This window comes from Passer domesticus, chromosome 6 (assembly GCF_036417665.1).
Source record: "Passer domesticus isolate bPasDom1 chromosome 6, bPasDom1.hap1, whole genome shotgun sequence".
NCBI lineage: Eukaryota > Metazoa > Chordata > Aves > Passeriformes > Passeridae > Passer > Passer domesticus.
In genome coordinates, this window is record NC_087479.1 from 37,719,851 (window position 1) to 37,741,767 (window position 21,917).

The 21,917-nt window shown below is 40.9% G+C and overlaps 2 protein-coding genes across 3 annotated transcripts; one reads left to right on the top strand and one right to left on the bottom strand.

The window, feature by feature from the left end:
• Positions 1 to 18: 18 nt before the first annotated feature.
• OIP5 (Opa interacting protein 5) lies at positions 19 to 5,392 on the top strand. 2 transcript variants are annotated; one of them, XM_064424679.1, is made up of 5 exons: positions 46 to 421; positions 507 to 573; positions 1,518 to 1,640; positions 2,163 to 2,244; positions 3,526 to 5,392. In XM_064424679.1, exons 1-5 carry the CDS (start codon positions 70 to 72, stop codon positions 3,598 to 3,600), a joined length of 699 nt encoding a protein of 232 aa, XP_064280749.1. In that variant the 5' UTR covers positions 46 to 69; the 3' UTR covers positions 3,601 to 5,392. The 2 variants fall into 2 exon arrangements, with proteins under 2 accessions (XP_064280750.1, XP_064280749.1); XM_064424680.1 differs by lacking the exon at positions 2,163 to 2,244 and having other exon boundaries at positions 19 to 421.
• Positions 5,393 to 6,020: 628 nt separating this feature from the next.
• Positions 6,021 to 21,576, bottom strand: LOC135302315 (cuticle collagen 2-like). The gene is made up of 5 exons (XM_064422685.1): positions 21,518 to 21,576; positions 20,623 to 21,280; positions 16,428 to 16,463; positions 15,659 to 15,887; positions 6,021 to 14,843 (listed from the first exon to the last, which is right to left on the bottom strand). Exons 1-4 carry the CDS (start codon positions 21,574 to 21,576, stop codon positions 15,831 to 15,833), a joined length of 810 nt encoding a protein of 269 aa, XP_064278755.1. The 3' UTR covers positions 6,021 to 14,843; positions 15,659 to 15,830.
• Between the last annotated feature and the right edge of the window lie 341 nt (positions 21,577 to 21,917).

Genomic DNA, 21,917 nt, shown 5'->3' on the forward strand with positions numbered 1-21,917 from the left:
CATCCGGGCCGCGGTCCAATGGCGATACTCGGGGGGCGGGCCCCGCGCCCGAACGCTTGGCGGGAGGCGATGGCGGTGCGGCAGCGGCTGCAGAAGCTGTTCCAGGAGCCGCAGCCCGTCGGGGCCATTGTGCTGGAGCGGGCGCCTGCCCCCGCCGCTGCCGCCTGGGCCTCGCTGTCCGTGCCGCTGCCGCCCCCGCTGCCGCCATCGCCGACCCCGCTGCCGCCGCCGCCCCCGCCGTCGCCCCCGCCGTCGTCTTCCTTGCCGCCGGCCGCGGAGCCGGCATCGCCGCCGCGGCGGCAGGGGCCGCTGCCGGAGGAGTGCGCCGTGTTCCACTGCCGGAGCTGCTGGACGGTGCTGGGAGACTCGCTGCAGCTGTGCGGGCGGGAGCCGCCGGAGCTCAGCGTCCTCGTCTGCTTCAGTGAGTGCCGTCGGGCCGGCGGGCGCTGCCCCGCGCGGGGCTCGGGCCGGGGGCTCTCGGCTGCAGCGCGTCTCTTTCTCCTCAGAAGTCACCAGCGATGTGACCTGGGAGAACTCGCTGCTGATCGGCCTCGAGGGAGCCCTGCTGGGATGGTGCGTAGGTGCCGCGGTAAATGGTGCGGGCGAAGCCGGGCCCCGGCTCCTCCGGCCTGTGCGCCGCCGTTCGGAGGGGCTGGGCGAGCTGCCAGGTGACCTCCGTGCCTGCCTCACACTTCGGATACCTTTGTAGGGATGTAGTTTTCACTTGAAGTCAAAGAGTTTTGCCGCTATAACCTCTGTAGGTGACAGAAACATTTCGAGCAATGCAGTCATAGAAGACACCTTTAACTTGTAGGTTCCTTTCTTCCCTTCCCTAAAACGTCTCTCACTTAAAACATATCAGGGTTTTGTTTGGTTTGGTGGGTTTTTGGATGGTTTGGTTTGGTTTTGGAGGGAAGGGTGGCTATTAGTTGGTTGGGTTTTTTTAATACTGAAAATAAAAAACTTGTGCTGCCCTATTGAGGAACTTACCGTTTGCAGGGTTTGGTAACTCAGTCTAACAGGAAGAATGTAAAATGTCATCTAGGGGCTTACAGAACCAGTAGCTTGTTTAAATAATTTTTAAAGGCTCTTTTACAAACTGTCAGGACTAGGAACTTTTTCAATATAAGACTTGCTCTTTTTTTTACTTTTTTTCCTTGCCCCTCTCTCTGCATGGGGTTATAATAGATTTTATTAGAAAGAATTTACAGCTGGCACATGCATTGTTTTATTATTTAAATCATGTTTGAGTAGAATACGCTAATCCACTCTGTGATAATAAGATGTGCATTTTTTTCCTTAATAGCTACTTCACTTATTAGAGAGATCACTTCTTTCACAACATGCCCAATTTCTTATGGTCATGTTGTTCTTGTACATATTACTTTTCTGAGGAGGAGGTGTTATTATGCCTTGGATTTTGCCCAATGGAATTGAAGATCTGATGCCCTCTGACAAAGATACAGGATCTGTGGTTTCAAAAGCTTGTTTTAAAACACTTCCCTTTCTCCTTTTAGTGCTTATTACTTATTATTGTGTCGGTCCTGTGGCTTGGCCGTGGGCTTCATTCTTTACTCTTCTGGCAGTGACCTGGCGCACCTCCGGGACTTGTTCTGTTTCTTCAAGGACAGCATCATGTGGTGAGTGCCCTGCATTCTTATGGTCAGTGACTTCACAGGTGCTTGTAAGTTACTGTACAACCAGCCCACAGCTAACAAAAGCGGTTTGACTTCTGTCTGAGCACATTGGTGTGGGATTTTAATATACCTGATTTGTAAGTTGTGTTGATGTGAATCCCTTTGATTTGCCTTGCACCTCTTGAGCGTCCTTGTGTAATGTGAGACTTCATATTTAGTTGTGTGCAATGCTGAAATCTCTTCAGTTCCAGATTCATTTGGCTAATGTAAGGTATCAAAGTGATTCCATGATAGGTTGAGGGCTTGACAATAGCAGCTGTAAATTACTTATAGCAGGTGATGAGAGGATCTTGATTCCAAAGTAAAACCACTGTTATGTTTTGAATATTTTCATAATTATGACTTTTGGCAACAACCTTGTATCTGCTTTAAAATCATCTTAAATCATCTGTCTAAACAGTGCAACTATAGGTTTTTAAACTGTTTTTCTTGTGTTTTTTTTTCCTTTCCCCTTTTGTTTTCCAGTTACCTCTTAAAAAATCAAACGATTATAGAAGCTTCTAAGATTAATTTTCCAGCTGTGACCTTAAAGGAAAACATGCAGAAAGTAAGGTTTCCACAATAATGAAAAATACTTTTAAAATGCTGATAATTTTGGACATTAATTCAAAAACATTGACACAAATGTGGGGTTTTTTAGTGCCTAAGATTGAGAAAATGCTTCCTTATTTGACAATAACTGACTCAATTCATGAGACGTGAAACATTTTCTAAGACCTCTAAACTGCAGAACATACCCAGTTCTAGCTAAATTGTGGCAAGTTTGTTATCCTTTTTCTCTATACCTTGCAGAGGAAAAAACCCCTAAACTCATTTCTACAGACTTGGCCTAAGTATTACGACTTGTGTTGTCATTGTCAAAGAATTTAAAAATACTCTTTTTTATTTGAAAGGGATTTTTAAAGTTATATTTTTATGTCTGTGTAAGTTCAAAACAGCAGGTAGTAATTGTAGTTTCAGAGAGAACTCCAGGACCTCCCTCCTGTTTTGGTGTTCCAATTGGATGTTCTTATCTTTAACCTGACTAGTTATGTTAGTTAATTGCCTGTGCCTTAGCTCAAATGAAGTTATTGTGTGTAGGAGACAGCCAGCATATCCAGTATTTATGTGATAATTTTTTCATTGCTTTTTTGGGGGGTTGAGTTTAGGTTTTAGTTTCTCTTGTAACAGGCCTTTTGTATTTCTTAAGTTCAGTCTTCTTCCAAGTCATCTTTCCTGTTTCTATAAGATCAGAGTGTTTTTACAGGTCCAGTGAGGCTAAAATACAAAAATCTTATCTAGATAAAACTTCTGAAGTCGAGACGTGATTTAGTAATAATACATGATTGAAGTAAAAATACGACAGCACTTCATTGCAAACACAAATTATGTGACTGTAGAGAGTTTGTTTGTTGACTAGAACAAGCTCAAGCATGGCCTGTACTTTTTGAGACATAATGTCCACATGTATTCCTAAGCTAATGATGAAACAGTTTGTCCACATATTGTCAGAGCAGGTCTCTGGCTGTGTGAGAACTTGTCTTAACTAGGAAAGTTCAGGTTCATCACAGAAAAACTACAGCAACTCCATCTCCATCTTGCATTATGTCCCTGGAAGGGCTGATACTGGTACACATTGATCCATCTCCAGATTTTAGTGAGCCCCCTGATCTGGGTGCTGTTTTTGCCAGTACTAAACATGCAGTATAGAGATCAAGCCCCTCTATATTTTCCCATCTTGAAAGTGAGCTGCTCTTTAGCCACTTAGCCACTTAATGGTCTTAAACACAGGTCATTCAAAGATCCAGTGTTAGGACTTTTTTTGCTAATTTTTATACTCTTTTCCTAGATGAAAGAAAAGCTTGTGGAGTTAAGTGGTCGTGTCGAATTATTGACAAGGAAGCTGGATAAAATAATTATGTAACAAAAGAATGGCAAAACTCTTCAACAGATCCTTACTGATAATTTACTATCAAGATATGCAAGAGTTAATGCCAACTAATACCCATTTTCAAGAACTGCTGGAGCTGTTTCTGCATCTCTGCTGAGTTTGGTCATTACAAAGAAATAATGCACCAGACCAGGTGTGAGTATTGATCTGTCGCTTCATCTGTGTGTGGAAAGAACTGATGATGAAGTGCCTCCCTTCAGGAGGAGAATCTGACATACTGAAGTTATGCTTGGAAGACTGAATAGCTCACCCGTGCAGCATGTTACTCTCTGAAGCTCTGTAAATATAACTTTGGTTTTTCTAATGACTTCAAGGGGAAAACCAGCCTTTGAAATAATAAAGTCAGGTTTCTGGAGCTATGTAAAACATACTTAACAAGGTGATACTATTCAAGAGCCACCATTACAAACTGAACATTCTTAAAAACCTAAAGCTCCTGTCCTACCTTTTCATACAGACACATTGTTAATGGCAGCCTTGGTTTTAATGGCAGCTACATTTGGGTCAGCTACATTAGCTACATCTGATTGATATGTGAGCCACTGCTAAATGGACTCCTGAATAGTTCTGAGATTTGCTTGTATGCATTGCTTGCAAAAGCAGCAGACGACCACGTCACAGATGCTGCAGTGTTCTTAGAGCATGAGTCTGGATGGCACCATGGAGGCAGAGCACAAGGTTTTGAATTTCAGGTAAAGGGCAACCCCCGTGCCTTCCAAGTCTGCTGAAGTGCAGCCCCACGAACAGGACTGAGTCAAATTTTGCCAGCTAAGGCTGTGAGCAACTGAGCGTCTTTCTGGAATGTTAACTAGGAAACCAAGGAACAGTCTTCTGCACAATCATGGAAGCACTGCTTTCCTGAAGTTATGATTGCCTGGCCAGTTAGGATGTTTCATAAAAAATACCTACTCATGGCCCATTGGCATCGCTCTCTACTGAAAATTGGTTCTGCTTATTTCCACATATTTAGAAAATAATTTTACAGAAAAGAAAGCACTACTTACCCTTTGTTACTGGGACAGAATATCCCTAATTCTTGGTTTTGGAAAATTAAGGTCCCTTTTCATCTCCCCTATGCTGCCTAAAGGGCTAATGTTTGTTCTCAAAGGGATAATGAATTTATGGAAAGTTCGTAGTTTTCTGTAGTAGTCTGGAGAGGATTCTATTTACTTGATCAGCTTAATTCCAGTGATGCAAATTGCTTTCTCCTTCCGTGTATATGACCAGCAGGTTGCAGATCTCATTGCTGCTGCTGCCAGTTCTGTGTTTTGTCTTATTTGTAAAATAACTCTGCTTGGAGCACAGGGGACAAAATTCACTGAGGTAAGGCACCTCAGAGGTTTTAGGTGGGCAACTGGTACTTAGGCTACTACTAATGCTCACTGTGCTGCTGTCTGTTTGGCAGTTTTTATGGTCTCAGTCATAAGCAAAACAATAGAGTATCAACAGTTGTTCTGCAAGGAGAGGAGGGACTCTCACAAATTCTAATACTACCTTTGTAGTACTTCCTTAGTGCTTGTGTTGTTGCATGAGTCTAAGAAATGTGATTGATAATGGGACTGTTTGCTTTTGCCCTTTCATTCTAGTTTCTGCATTGAGACTGTTTCTTGCTATTTTATGTCTGTATTATGAATAATGCTAAATTGTTTTGCTTCCTTAGTACTGATCCCTAAAAGAAAAAGAAAGCTGTCAGTTACATTTTTGTATTATATTTAAAGTTGTGAAGAAAGAACTTCTTAAATAAAAGCTGAAACTCAGAAATTCATATGGTCCAAATCACTGCCATTGTTATGTGAGTCCTAGGCCTACTTTTTTTTCTTTGATTATTTTGCAGAAAAAAAACATCACTTTATCTTGCTTGGGTCCTCATTTGTTATGAAGCATTAAAGTATTGGTTCCACAAATTATATTACATAGCATGGATTTAAATATATAATGAGTATGTGCTGAATAATAGCTGGTAAATTTTTAAACTGCATTTCTGTAATCTTTGAAATTGGGAGGACCTCCACCAACCACAGAAGAAACTTTTTGGAAGCACAGTCACCAAAACAATAAACAATACGTCCATAAAACAATCTTCTGAGGGGTCTCGTTACTTTTAGGCAAGCAATACAAGAAGCAGAGAGTTTCTGCTACTCTCTGAAACACCCCTTGAAGAGACTGAAGTTATGCATCTTAGAATGAGTGGAATAACAATTTTTGTTTAGCTGCTGTTTAAGTCAGAAGCTCTTGTGCCTGAAGTCTGCTGCCCCCAAAGCAGATATCCAGCATAAAGGAGAGAAAGCTCGAGTTGTTAAGTTTTGACAAAGCTACAGCAAGTAGACCTCAGAAGTGGAGTGGAATGTACAGTAATTTGGTTAATTTGTCTTCTGAACAGATGACACATCCAGTTTTAGTGCATTCTCAGCCTGTGCTGCTTTATTGCTAAAAAAGTTTGTATACAGGTGCAGAGTTTCCAGGTTCATTTTTAAACAGTTCCTCTTTACAGTGTCAAAATAATAAAATCTTATCTTGAAATCCTCAAAGATGCATAGATATAAAAGCAAGCTGCCTTTTGGAGAAAAACAGAATTTGCAGGGAGACATTCTTTCACTGTTACCATGTAAAACGTGTGCAATGGGAGTACATAGTTTGTAGTCACACCAATAATTTCCTCCACTAATCCATGCAAGAATGCTATCAGAAGTTCAGTATAAGTACTCTTTAGCCTATTAAGTACTAAGGTAATTTTTAGGAATTTATACCTAATACTTTTCCTTTGCTGTTATATTTTTTCAAAAGGAAAATAACTTCACTGATATCCTGAAGTAGCTTATTCCCCAAGTTATACTGAAGGGAAATACAAAGGATACAATGGCTTACTCATTACAGTATTTAACAGACCTTAAAACCATGCATAGTGTTCTAAAGAATTAAAAATGACCATGGTTAACCACTGGGGTAACTTTGCCTTAGAAATTTTCTTGTTTCTTGAAGAAGCTGGCTCAAAGACTTTCATTCAGTCCTACTTGTGATACCATGGAATAGTTACCTTCTCTTATAATATTCATATCTCCATTTGGCAATCCTTACATATTTAAAAAGAGCATTCATGGGTAAAACCACAATTCCCATTCTAAACCCAAAACACAGTGCTTTATGAATGGCTGGCTATGAAGTATGAACAGGAGTTAACTTGACACACCTTTTCTTCCAAGACACTTTCTGCTTAAGAGAGAGGACTGAGCCTCTGTACATGGAGAAGTGTTCTGCACAAGTTAAGCCCACTTACAAAATTAAGCTAAGCTACAAGTATGGAATTCTGCAATTACAAGCCAGTATTCTGTATGTTTAATTACAAGTTTAAACTTGGAAAAGTATTGGTGATGTAGGCTATGCCACACATTCTCTTACTTTCAAACTGCTGGCAGAAATTGACTGCATTATCCACTAAGAGACTTGAATTACAGAGAACACACTAAGAGTTTACAGAAAGATGGCACCCAAATTCCCTTTTATCTAGTAAGTGACATAAAGAAAAAAAGACAATTGCAACCTCTGTTGCAGCAGATAAAGACCTTCAGTGATTAAATCTCATTTTCTGTTTTTAAAAATCTCTTTAAAGAACTTAAAAAATATACAAGATTACCAGTATTTTCAGGTTCATTCCTGCAGATGCCATTATTGCTGGCTAGTACCAGTATGCTTCAGTACAGCTGCCTATGTGGCTAGAGTTACCTGAAAATACTGTCTCTTAAAAAGCTATTCAACACCTGAAAAATATGTACTGTGCTTATTAATTTCAGTATTCTCCAAATAATTTCTCTCACCACACTCAAGTTTATTACCTACTGTCTGGCAAATACTACACTCAATTTGAGTCTGTGGTTTCTGTTACTCATTTGTCAGCTTGGGTTTTGGGGTGATTTTTTTGTGGGTTTGGTTTTTTTCCTTCCCACCAGTCGCTCCCCTGCACCATGTAAGAAACTCTGCACCCTTTTCCTTGCTACAGCTGCAGCAGGTGAGAAACCTCCTCTCGCCTCTAAACATGCTTAGTTCATGCCCTGCTTTTTACATGCTCAGGACAGTGATATGAACCAGACTAGAGGTTATAAAGGCGAGTTCTGCTGACCCCAGTTCCTGATTTACAGTTTTGGTGCCATGCTTCTGTCCCTATCTATACATTCTGCCCCCTTCTCTACAGAGGCAGCACATTCTCTAAAAAAACCCAAAATTTGAGAATCAAAGCAGGAAGTTCAAGCTATTGGTATATTAATTCCTATTGCTTCATTATGTATAAATGCATATCTCAATTTACTGGTAATAACTACATTACACTAGACATTTTGAATCATGCATAATTAGAATACTAGCTCTAAGATTTGGTTTGTGGGCCTGTGCCGCTTTCCTTCAGTTTCTCCATGCAGTTCTTCATGCCAAAGGCATTGCAAACTACCTGCCTTTTATTTGACCTGCAAACACACTCATTTGGAGGGGAAGTGGAGAGAAGCAGACAGGATTTACATAGGACACACTGAACAGAAAGGTACCTTCTACCTTTAACTTTAGATGGGGTAAAAGTCTTGGGAGTTTGTCTATATTATAACCCGGTACACAGGCTCAGAGACAGAAACATGCTCTGCTGACATCACGAACACTGACACTTTCTCTAAAATGCAGGAGGAAGTGTAGAGATTGAAAGGGAACAGACATCAGAATCCATGGTTAGTGCTGTGCACTGTTGAACAAGACACCCTGATTCAACTGTTGGCTTTTGTGTGCCAGTCAAAGTGCTACAGGGACAAAATGCTGGATCGTTCCATGAAAGAAATCCAGTGGAATCTAACTTGAATTGTCATTTTGCAGCTCTGTACCTGATCAGCAAGCAGGATTATTAGTTTTGGAGGAAGACCAGTCAGTTTCCTAAGGATGCAAGAAGCAGTGATTTCTAAGATTTGTTATACACCAAAAATAGTTCTATCTTCAATATTTTTTCCTTTTCTGCCCCCCAAAAAGCCAGACTGCCAGTTCTTGACAATGTAATCCTCATGTAAAGTGTCAGTATCCTCAAGCTCAGTACAATTTGTTCCCACTTACTATCAAGAAGTCTTTGCAAGACTTTCTTCTTTCTCATAAATTTGACAAATACCCTCAGTTTCAGAAGGTACATTTCCCAACACAAGTAGTGGCTAGACCTTCTGCAGCAGCACTACTGGATATACAAAGAGAACATATTTGTATCATCTGGGTTTAGTACTGCTTAGGAGGTATGTCCATACTGGTCATTACACCTTTTGATATAGCACACCCAAGAGTGGTAGCACCTGACACTTCCACTTCAGTTTAGAAGCTGTTAAATCAAGGAGGTTGAAGCAAAAGTCATGTCACAGTACAAGAGCTGAAAGGCAAAGGGATTCCTTTTGTTGCTGTGAATAGTAATTCCTAGTCTAGCAGCCCACAGAATTCAGATCCTTATTAAAAGCCTGAACTGGGAAGTATATGTAGATAGCTTGCCTGGCTATGTGAGTCTTTTATTTCCTCCCCTCCGTTCTGAGTGGATATACCCTTGAAGAATTCTGTTCAGCCACAAAGTTGATACTTCTGAAGCATGAATGTGACTTTGTTTTCATTACAATTTCATTATTATGTAAATGTATTTGTCAATCACAGACCACATAATTTCATAATTTCTCTAATCAGAGAGCAATCAAATGAAGGTCCCCTATGGCGAGCTTCCAATTTTATCAAAAAATCAATAGCTGGAATTTAAGCTGATTATAATCTTTCAGATCAATTAGTTTTCATAAGCATATTACATGTTAGCCAACACTTAATTTAGACAGTCTCATGTTTATCCTGTTACTTTATACTGCAAAAATGCTCATAGCCCTCACAGTTCCACTATCTATTTATGAAGAGCCAAAGTGCTTCACCCCCACGCTTTAATGGAGGCAAGAAGCCTCCATTAAGCTGGAAGCTTACAGTCTAAATTACTTCAGCTTTCCAGAAGAAATGCAGCCAGACTGATCTAAACCTCTGATTATGTTCAGAATACACTACTATATGTTGGGGCTCACTGTGTCTTTGATGAGATACCTACACTGAAAAGTGCCAACTAGGAACAGTTTAGAACTCCTGTGGCTCTTCTATGCAACCCTTTCATAGCAAATAATTTTCTGGATGCAGATCTACAGGTGAAAATCAATAACCCTCTGTGTTACCAGAGGCTTCACAGTACTTTCCCCTGCAAAACTTCAGGCATCAACTGAAATCAATTATGGTCTGCAACAGTGTTTAGCAAAGCTGAAATTATTTTCTGCTGTGGCATCTTTAGACTCTACAGTTGTGCTTGGCATGCACAAATGTTTTGAGGGTCAAGCGCTCTCTAATGTTTTGGGGTTTTTTATTTAAAGACTACCTCAGATTGGTCTTTATAATGAAAGAAAACAAAAATCACTTCCCATCACAAAGAACTTCTCACTTTAGAATCAGGTTCTCTTCACAGTACAGTATTTGGAAAAGTTTAGTTTCTCAGAGAAATAGAGCAAGTGCTAGGCTACAGAGAAAGAAAAACTACAGCTATCCTTTCAAAGAGAACTGTCTGCCCTCCCCCCAGCACTCACTGACAGTGCTTCAGACATGTGGCAAAGCTAATTTTTCTTTTCTTTTTTTAATATACGTATCAAGTTCATTAACTTAGTATTCAAGTGCCAAATTCCCTCCAATGAGAGGAACATAAGAAGAATTCACCCTTCTTCTCAGGAAGACTCTTCACACAACTCCCTGCAGCACAGAGCGCCACAAACTTATTTGGTTATTACCCACTTACTCTACTGTACAGTCTTGCTAATGCAAGTTATTTACTATCACATGCAAAACAGTTATTGCTACTAAAGTTCTATTTTCTTATTAAATCATCTTATGGCTTTGTTTGCATCAGGGATTCTTCCCCCTACATACTGTGCTATTTTGCATTCCAGTTTCAGAGGTATTTTTCAATTGATTCTCCCAAGCACTAAACTACTTTATTCAATGGTACAGCTATGTCCATTTAGAATTGAACCTGACTCTTAGCACAGGTCCCCCAGAGCTCTGCTGTAAATGGCCCACCTGTCCAATTTTCTCAGAAATTCATTAGATGCAGAGGGTTGTTTGGTTGGTTTTGTTGGGGTTTTTTTTTCCCTGTTACATACATTAACTCTGCCTGGATTACTGTCATTGCACGGAAATACATGCTTCTTGATTAATTACTTTAAAGATATATCGTACCAAAATTACAAAACCAAGCTACCCATTCCCTCCCTCCCCCTAATGGCCATTTACAGGCAGGTCTCAGGAAAAAAAGATGCAGTATCCTCTCTAAGCTGAAAGAGAGAAATGGGTGAAGAGCAGCACTGGCATCAAATAAAAGACTTATTCCTAGGAAATCAGAGGATGCCATCCACAGAGCAATGCACATCTCAGAATCATACCAGTCTCCTATTTGACCAGTCCAAGCTGTCCATTGAGTGCTAAATCAATTTCACTTCCCTGGTCTAAACTTTCCTTCTGAAAAAAGCAGAGGGAGAGACAGAAATCATTAAAACTGAGCTTAGAGCTGGAAAGCAAAACTGAATTCTCAATAATACAGGGGTGGGGAATCTCTGATCCATTGGCTAGAGACAGCCTGCTGCACAGACACAGCCTGCAACATCGTTTTCCAACAGCCTCTGACCTTAACGTATTCTCTCTTATTAAGATGTATGTAAATGCAGGATCCACCAAAGTTATTTTAAGATTCAATAGGATTTCAGCCAAAAAAGGTTCCCCATTCCTGCAGTAATGGAGGGAAGTCTTCTATGCATAATTAGCACATCACATTTTGCAACTATTAACTTACCACACAATGAGGATAATGTTTTGCTAGCTATAATAAAGTTAGATGTGAAAAAAAGACAAGATTACTTAACAGACTTTGTAAATTATCTGAAGGTAAGAGATGTGTACAGAATGCACACAAACTCCTTAGCATATTCATACTTTTGTGAGTATATCACAGGATGAGTAATAGATGGTTCAATAAAATTGAAAATGGAAGAAAACACCAACAAATATTTAAAAGAAAAGAATCACACCGATAGGGATGAGAATTACGGATACTTGCATACTCTAGCTTACTACTGCAGTTGGACAGACAGACAAATATCAAAAAGTCAACTATGATTCTATGAAGCCCATTAAGTGAATGAGTTCCATTTCTAAGGATAGCATTGCCATTGTCAAAGGGAGGATACTGCATGTTTAGACCATGTTTGTGACATTCCTATTGTATCCTTTCTAGTGTTAATTACATTATCATCACTGTTTACTAATAAATTTGTCACTCAGAAATTGTAAAAATACTACTAGGCTCATGCACTGGTCCTAACATGGCACTACAGTTTGCTACAAAGCACTAATGCTTATGGAACTATACACATCTCAAAATGGAAGACATTGGTGATTTTGTTGTTTTCAAACAACTTGTAACATCATTTTGTCCACAAGTATTAAAATATATATATGTATATATATATATATGAGCTATTGCACATGCCCCTTGTTTTTGTAATCTTTCACATGGGAAGATTTCCAACCAACACAAAGAAAAAGCGGAGCAAGGAAGAGTGAGTCAGATGAAGCAGCATTTCCAAACACAGCAGCTCTTTAAAGGTGCTGGCCAGGAAGGTACAGCAAAAGGGGGTCTTCTGGGCATGCACTATTGGAATATTACTTCTGTGAAAGCCACAGATCAGATCCTTAATCTAATAAAATCCTGATGTTCTAAAATTAAACTCAAAAACTAATGCTGCTACACTGCCATGAACAGGAGTTAGGAAAAAAATCAGTAATTCTACTTTTTTTGTTACAATGCCAGGTTACAAAATATTGAGTTTAAGGAGCTTAGATTATCAACTCTCTAGTCAGGCAAATTTGCAATTTTTGTACATGTCCACAGAAAACAAAAATACCTTCCTGCCCCCAAGTATTTTGTCATCAAGCTGTGCAAGAAACAACTGCTATCTCTAACATCAGACGGGTAAAGTATGGGCAGAAGAAAATTCCCAGATCTAAAATCAGACATTTCTTATACCACATACTTCCCAACCACTGTAATCCTATGATATTGACAGTATTTTCCATCACTTAGAGATGGATCCTGCTTCTACAGACATCTCCATTAAATCCTATTGACTTCAACATAAGGAGGCCCTAAAATAAAGTGTGCTTTTCTAGTTGCCTCCAATGCCAGAAAGCTCAGACCATATTCAGCAAAGTCAGGCCAAGCTGGTGGTTGCCTCATCAAGCTCAATGTTAACTCTTATCACACAGCTCACCACAATGTTACACACAATTTTAGAGCACCTCTCTGCTCATTGAAGTTGGCATTATTTTGATAGGCAGCGTCCTGCCCGCCACTCTTAAGCTTACGTGTCTGTTCTTTGCTTCATGGAAACACAAAATGGGTAAAGCTGTCATTAAATCCTATTGTTACAAAACAAGTCTAAACACAGACATGACTTGGACAATTAGGATCAACATCAACACTTGTCCTCACTCTGCTATGGAACTTGGTCCCATAAAATGTCACTACATTTTTCATACTAGAATGCTGCCCTGGCAATCAATCACCAAGATTTAAGAAGGATTTCAATTGTTTGCTTTTTCAGCCATTTTCAGGCTGTCTGGCTCTCTCCAGCAGTTTTCTAAAAGGAAAAACAGAACAAGAAATCTAGAACACTTCCCCAACCATTTTAGTATCTCACATACTTTAAGCTAGCAAGCCACATTTTTAAATCACAAGCTTGGAATAAGGTGCACTAAAAAGAGTTTCAGATTTGAGGTGGAATATAATACATATCCCAGTTCTGGTAGTTTTTTGCCAAAAATCTTACTTGTTATAGATAATCCCATAGTAGGGAGCATGTAAACAATATATGCTCCCATCCCAGAACGACAGAAAAAATCCTATATAATCACAAATTACATAGACAAAGAATCTTGTGTAAACATGAGAACAACCAGATTGTGCCTTAGTTTGGGAAGGAATAAGAAGAGCCAGAAAAAGGACTGAACTAGGTATTTCTGCTCTCAACTCATCCCTCTTACGTGGCTAACATTCCATTTTCTTGGGCCTATTTCTACCTAGATGGAGGAAACACACAGGTCCTCTCAGGCATGAAAGAATCAAAAAATGAGATTTCATCAGCAGTAGGAAAAGCTGAAATTGTGTCGAGGAAGCCAGGTAGAGAAACTGCAACTTTACAGCTCTGGTCTCTTCCATCCCATCAGAAGTTAATTTCTATATAAAGAAAGATGTTCTGCCCTTCTCTTCTACTGTAGAATGGTCTTGCTCCTTTTGATGCTAAGGATTCATTAAAAGCCTGAGGAAGGTAATGATTTAATGCAAGCCTAGTCATTATCCTGTTACCCCAGAGGCCTTCAAAGCTTCTTTTTTCTTTGCTAAAAATGAAATTATGCAGAGTAATTTCTTCTTCAGGTGAAAGCTCTTCATATCCTGCACTTACAGAGGTTCACACATGCAAATATACATTTTGATCACAGCCTGGGATACATAGTATGGACAAGGTGATTCTGTATTTGTTCTTGTGCATTAGCTGCGTTATGTAAGTTCACACCTATCTACAAAGTCAAGCCTGGGACCTGGACTAGAAAATACCTGTATGAGATGCCCCTAGTTGTTTGGTAAGTTTCTTCCTCGTGTCAGAGCAGAAAACATTCTGGTTTTCCTGCTGCAACTTTTCATGTATATCAGGTCAGTCTGACACAGCAATGCATTTTATCTGCTAGGAATTCCAATTTGACACAGCAAAGTACTTAACCTTCCTAAAATTAAGAAGGAAATACCAGCAAAAAACACCAGCTTCTGCTTGCATCTCATTACAAAGTATTTTTCGTTTTAAAACGGAATGCAGAAAGCTGAATGAAGAGCTGGCACAGAAGACATTTTTTCAGGAAAACAAATCCCGATTTCTGTTACTCTGCTTCTGAGTTTGGATAAAACAGTGGGCTACTTCTGTGGGGGAAGTCATCTGGTGAATCAAATGTCTGGTGAGATGATTCAAACAGAAGTGGACAGATCTTTGTTCATTCAGCTCCATGGAAATGAAGGATGGGTTTTGCTTGCTAGAAGAGAAATATCCACATTTCATAGCCTTTGAGCAAGTAAGAGGACCACCTTCTTAGGAGAGGATCTGGAATTCCAAATTAAAAACACAGGAAAGGTAGTTTAGGAATCAGAATAAAATACATTCAACATTAAAATGCCCACCAGTTCACTACTTTAAAAGCCTGACTCTAATGGATATAATCATCTGGTTTCTCAAACTGCAATAATCCCTTGGTCTGTAAGATTCTGTATCTATCTTTAGATGTCCACAAGCTGGCTAAGGAAACACTTCAGAAATGCTGAACTGTACACTTACTCAGAAGCAATGCAGCTAAAAATACACCACTGTTAATTAGCTGTGGGGCTTCAGCCATGTCTCCAACACAGAGATGACAATGACGAGGCAGCAGCAGAGTGCACATGGCACAGAGTGTATGTGCTCTGCTCTAGCAGGTCACAGCTCAAAGAGACATCATAAACTACCACCCAACTAATTATGACACTGTCAGTGCTGGAGAGGAAAAGAGCACTTACAACAGGTTTTAAGATCACATACATTAGCTTCTTATTTTTACTCATTTCTCCCCACTTATCCACAGCATAGACAAATTCCAATAACTCATCTTTTCAGATCTCCTGGCCTTCCACCAGTGATACTCACCTGGTACCACCTAGTTACAGCAGCTGTTAAGACTGATATTTTTGCATTAAGTTGGAAGGTATCTGGGTGCACTCCTGCATCACTATTGCCAGAATGTTTATTACCATTTTCTTGTGCTAAAGTAAGAGATCCAAAATAGATTTTTTCCCCCCCTTTTTTTTCTCTTTCTCATATACAAGAACATGAGAACAACTAACCTCTTCCTCTCTTTTCCCTGTCTGTATTCTCATTTTAATTACCTCTTAACCATTCCATTGATCAAGTCCAGAAATAGTCTTCCAGTGACAATTTTCAGCTCCTACATTAGAAGCAGTGAGTAGACCGTGAAAATGGAAATATAGTACATGTCACTATCGATATCTCTCTTGAGTCACTCAAATATTTCAGCTGATCATTGTTGATCATCGACACTCAGACTGTTGGGAAAGTCTTATTCTTATGAAGATGTGGAAAAACAGACCTGGAGAGCTGCAATAAAACATGCCAAAAGTTTGTGACAGAGCTGGGAACAGAATACAGCCCTTTGCTGCACACCTTAACTATCATATCTTTATTTCATTCACTGGGAAAAAATAAATCAAAACTACAGAAGTTTATTATAATCTTAGAAATTCTGAATGTACTTGTTTCTATTTGATAATTTACATTTGGTTATTTTATCATCCTTCCAATCCTATCATTTAACAAATAACACTTTTAAGATAACTATTCCAAATTAATACGGTTTGTCTTAGCAGAGCAGACGACATCACAGGACTGGGATTTTATAACTTTCAAGGCATTTAGTCTTGTTAGAATATATAATAGTCAAATCAATGTTCCTTTAAGGTGAAGCCCAAGCTGAAATCTGACACTGTGGCAACATTCCAGTTCTCTGAAAGCACACTACAAAAAATTATAATCTCAATGACAGATTTCTTTGGTCAGGGAAAAGGGAACTAAATCAGCTGAAAAACTTGGTTTAGTACCTTACATTTAGAACCTAAATAACCTCCCAATTGTACTCACCATTATTTTTGAATATTCCACATCCTCTTCAGTGAGCTTAGAAAGAAAGAGATGAACAAACAAAATTAAATTTGCATCTAGGAAGCAGCTCAGATCATACGTGATTATCTGCACAAGACACAAAAGATTAGCTGTACCTTCCATGAACCAGGTAACATTCTTAGGCTTCCTACATAAAACATTCTGATGTTATTTTTCAAATTACCAGATATACCCCCTCTTTTAGTTTAAATCAAGAGAACTGGGCCCAAGTGCGGAAGAGCCAGGACACACAAACTTTAAATAACTGGAGGCACACGTTTAAGTTTCATGGGAACTGAGATGGACACATAATCAGTCTCCACTAAGGCAAGAAACTCTTTCACATTAATAACAAACTACCGTAGTGAGGATGCTGAGCTGACAACCTCACTGGAAGAATAATGGACTGCTAGAAGCAGAACTATCTCATCATACAGAACCTAAATTATTCAAAATTCCTCAGCAAAGTATTATTAGCTTCCACACTCCTGTACAACACAGCATTTCTACAAGCACCATGCACCTGGACCTTCAGAAAATCCCCAGCCATCAGACAATCCCTATTTCATAGTAGTTACTTCCTTCCCATGTTGTCAGTTCTGACCCTTCCTACTCAAATTTTCCCTCAACCACCAGCCAACCACTATGTGATTTTGAGACATTAAGAAACAGCAAATGCTTCACAAAAGAATTAACTTGAAAAGGAACAGTTACCAGGATTAGTAATTAATTGGTAATAATCCCAAACTGCCTTGTCATAATAGAAACCAATCCAATCTTTGAAAAGCTAGGTCTTCTTTCACTAAGACTATGAATTAACTAAACTAAACACTAAAATGTGTTTAAAACATTAAACACTAAAGTAAGTTTTATTAAAAAAGAAAGCAGCTGGTGACGTTTAAAGCAACTGAAGCAAAGGAATGGTCCATCCAACACTGAAATTCAGTTAGCTTTAACCTACTTTTTTAATTTTAACAAGTTCACTGACTTTGAATGCCCCAGTTTTTAACTACTCTGCTTGATACACTCTCTAGCTGACTTTCATCAATTACGTGAGCAGAGTTCACAGTAGTCCAACAGAACTTGCAAATAAAACTGGATATATACCAAAATTATTGAAAATGAGCAGGCACTGAGACTGATGGTGACACTATCAACTCTTCAGATAAAAGCTAGTGGACATTACAAAAAAAATGCCATTTTTCTTGTTTCATACTGTACTGAACGTACAATCAACTGATGTGGAGCAAGAAATAACTGTGAAAGCTCAACACTGCCTACATGACTCCTTCTTTGTTAAAAATTCAGAATGTATTATTTTCATTAAGTCTTGACCTATTGCCCATTAATTTCTTTTGCTCTACCATAACTAAAGATTAGATTCCATGAACTTTAAATCTCACATTCAGATAGGTGCCTGTATCAAAGAAGTTCAGTAACTTCAAGAATTCCAAAGCCAAAAAGAGATGAAGGAGTGTCTCACAAATAAATTTACCAGCAAAACTGCAATATTTGTCTTCTTATATATATTAACATACTCTATTACCAATCCACCAGTATGGCAAAAAAAAAAACCCACAAAAGACATAATCAGAATGGAATTGGAGTGGAATGGAATAATCTCCACTGGAATTGGAGACTATATTAATATAATAGTAAAGAGCTATGCAACCAACTTTCACTCCACCCTCCATGCTCTGTTTTAAGGTACAACAAAAACTGAGATCCATCATATCTGGCTTTCCAAAATACTATCTTTGACTCTTACACTGACACAAATCCTCCAGGAAATGAGCAGAACTAAAAGGACTCAGAAGATTATTCCTCTTCTCTTGCCTGGAGCCTGAGAAGAATGAGGAAGTAAGGAAGGAAAAATCTAGAAACAGGTTAGTACAGAAAGACCAAAACACAAAAAATTCAAAGTATAGTGGAGAACTATGGAGATATGGAAAGCAAAATTAGTCCTACACAAATCCACTACTGTTTTCCCTATGGCTTAAAAACTGCAAAATGTAACCTGCAAAGTGGACATCGACAAACGCTTAAATTACAAACACAAATACAATAGGAAGTAGCCTACAGTCCTACAAAAAATTAGCTGATTTAATGCTCCTTTTGCTTTCTAGGCAACCTTGAACTAGGCATCTAAAACCAAGCTACAAGGCAAAGGTGAGAACTTGTTAAAGAAAGCCTAAGACTGGTGTGAGTGGAGAAAGAACAGGAGTGCCTGAGTGTGGAGGCACCAAATGTAACACTGAGCAGGAGCTGGGCTCTAAGGGGCTTATGTCAGCAGCACCCAGGTCAGCAGCTCACACCCCCTGACACTTCAGCAGACACCCAGACCTGGAGACAACACTGGTAACCCACAGAGGCAGGACAATGTAGAGACACAGGGCAATGTCCCCTCCAAAAGAGTACACAAAGGCACATCTGAAGCCTAGAATGGTTGCCAGCTGAGAAAGAGGCCAGGAGACAGTAAAGACCTGACGTCCCCTGCCAACAGACTGCCACGCTGTTGGATCCACAGCATCCATGCTGCTGTGGTGCTTGCTGCTGTAGAGACATCTCAGGCATCATACACACTCCACCTTAATGTTTTGTTTCATTGTGTGTTCTTAAATAAAACCCCTTTCCTCTTTTACCAGGTTTCCAATGCACACCTACTTCACTGTTGGTACAATATTTTAACAGTACTTTGTACCACAGCAGAGAAAACAGGAAAAACTGCTTAAAGATGAGCTCTCAATTCCAAGATACACACATGGAATGTGTAGGAATATGTAGGAATATGTTCTAGAATACTGTTCAGGCAAAGAAACAACCCTTCTTCCACACTCTATTTTACAAAAATCCTCTTTTTTTAAATCCTCTGAAGACTGTGCAGGTTTTGCATCTCGCACTCACAAACTCTGGCATGTCAGGACTGGTTTCAAACACTGCTCCTGTTTTAGTTTTTAAGAATGAACATGGCCCATGACTTCTGACACCCCTGAATAAGAGATGATCACCATGAGATGCATAGCTTGTTCATGCAAATTTTCACACTGCAGACTCACAGCACTGTGGGCAAGATTGTTAAGCAATGCATATTGATTTGACATATACCAGAGCAACAGGAAATTCTGGTATTTTTAAGACACTACTTCTCACAGCTCTTGTGCATTGAAAGCAATTAAGAATATGAATCCATATTAATTTCTTACTGCTAAAGTAGTGTACAATTTCACACAAAAGCAAGCTGATTGCTTATTATTCTTCTAATGATAATAAAACAGAATTATCTTTATATGTAGTATGCCAAAGACAAATCTCCTGGCATATTTTAAAAGTTCATGACAGATACATATAAGTAAGAATATTCATCAGTAGCAGCATACTGTGTCTTAACAGTATGTTGCTCCTAAGCTGCTATTACTGTTACTACATGAGTAATGTTGCACACGAAAATCAGCAAAATGTTCCTTAAGAAATTTTTCTCCTAAGTAGCTCCTGCTTTCAGGACTAATTATAAGACATGCTTATATTTCTTTTGAGTTATTTCACCAGTTACAAAGAACTACCTCATTATTAGGTCATGTGTGCTAACACACCATGTCTCCACAAAATCTAAAGCTGTGCTTCTCATTTAACCACTTGAACTTATTTCTTTTACCTGACACGCAGATTGAAAATGCGGTCACAATTCTAGGACGAACTCCAGATTTTAAGAACTGCTATCAAATATAGAACACAAGGAATCTCATGCTAGTGACATTAATTCTTTTGCTTTCAGTAAGAACTGTTGATCCCCCCTTTTTTTTTCTTCATATTTAAACTAAGTATCATTCTCTAGCACAAAATAGCACGGACAATTTTGAAGAATTCAGGGCATACCTGGCCTGCATGCTACTAACTTGGAAATAAGAGACAGTGCGTTTAGCAACAGCTTCACATGTCTCATGGTGTCTTAAATTCTTTTTACCTTATTATTAACATGAATTTATAAGGCTAAATCAAATTCCACTATAATCTCTCCGCTTTCCATAGAACTTGTTTTGCAGGGTAGATTTTTGTACCTTCTGGTTTTGTCAGACAGCTAGGAAGCCATCCCTTTTGTGCACTCCTGTATCAGCACTACAGACATCCTAAAAGGATATAACCATTCAGATTAGCAGAATTCATCCAGCCCACACACCGCATGAATAAGAACGATAACAGCAGCGTAGCAGCATTCGGCGCTGTGCTCGTAGCCAGACATGCGAAGCCTCAGTTCGGATGTCACATTTGGGTTTCCCTCCCGCAGGTGGCTGCCGGCCGCAGCTGTCCCCGCGGGCTGCGGGCTATGGCCGTGCGGGGAGCAGGCTCTCCCGCTCGGCCCTCTGCGGCAGCCCGGAGCGCCGGGACGCCCTCGTCCCCAGCGCCCAAGTTGCTCAGACTTTTCAGGGCGGCGAGCGGGCAGCACCGGCCCGGTTCCGGCTGCGGTCCGTCCCCACACGGACAGCGGCGCGCTCCTCGCCCGGGGCCGGCGCGGCGAGGGCGGCCAGCCGCTCCCGCTGCTCCGGCCCGGCGCCGCGGGAGCGAGCCCGAGCGCGGGCCCAGCCCGGCCACGGGGCGGGACGGGGAGGAGGGTGCGCGGGCGCTCGGTCCCAGCCCAATCAGGGATCCGGCACCAGGCTCCGGGCTGGACGCGGCCGCCGCTCCCGCCGCACTCACCTGAGCGCGGCCGAGGCCGCGGGGCCGCGGCCGGCCCGGCCCCTCCGCCTCCTCCGCCCCTCACTCCGCCATCTTCCCCTCCTTCCCCGGCCTCCCGGCGGGGGCTCGCTGCGCCCGGGCCCGCCCACTCGACCGCGAGCCTATTGGGTGCCGTGCCCGTGCATCAGCCCTCCGCTCTTGGCGGCGATTGGCCAGCGGCGCCGTCCATCACGGCCCGGGCCTCCCGCCTCCCAGGCGGCCCGCTCGGATTGGCCCCGGGCAGGCTCAGGGAAGGGATTGGCTCGGGCGGCGCGAGCGGGACGGGCCCGGGGCGAGTCCCCGGGGACCTCCGGGGCATTTAAAGGCGCCGCTCCGCCTGGGCGGCCGGCCGAGCTCACCCGGGCGGGGAGGGCCCCGCTCCGGCGGCCCTGCAGCGCCTGCTGAGCTCACCGAGCATGGTGGGTGCTCCGAAAGGCGGCCTTCAGCCGTGCTGCCTTCAGTCATGGTGCCGGGTTTTTGTCATCCGCTTTTTTTTTTTTTTTTTAGCAGCGGTAATTTTGCACTTCAAGCTGATGGGTGGATGCGTTGAAGAGTGTGAAGAGGAGTACGTACCCATTCAGAAAACTCTGGAGAAACACCCCCGTCTCACCATGATTCATCTCAGATTACTACAAACCATTTAGCTCCAAATCTTAACACGTGTGTTCAAACATTTAATACAACGCCTTCCTGCCGTGTCACGTTTTAGAGCAGACTGCAATGAAACCCTTTTGCTAACGTCACTATTATACCCACATT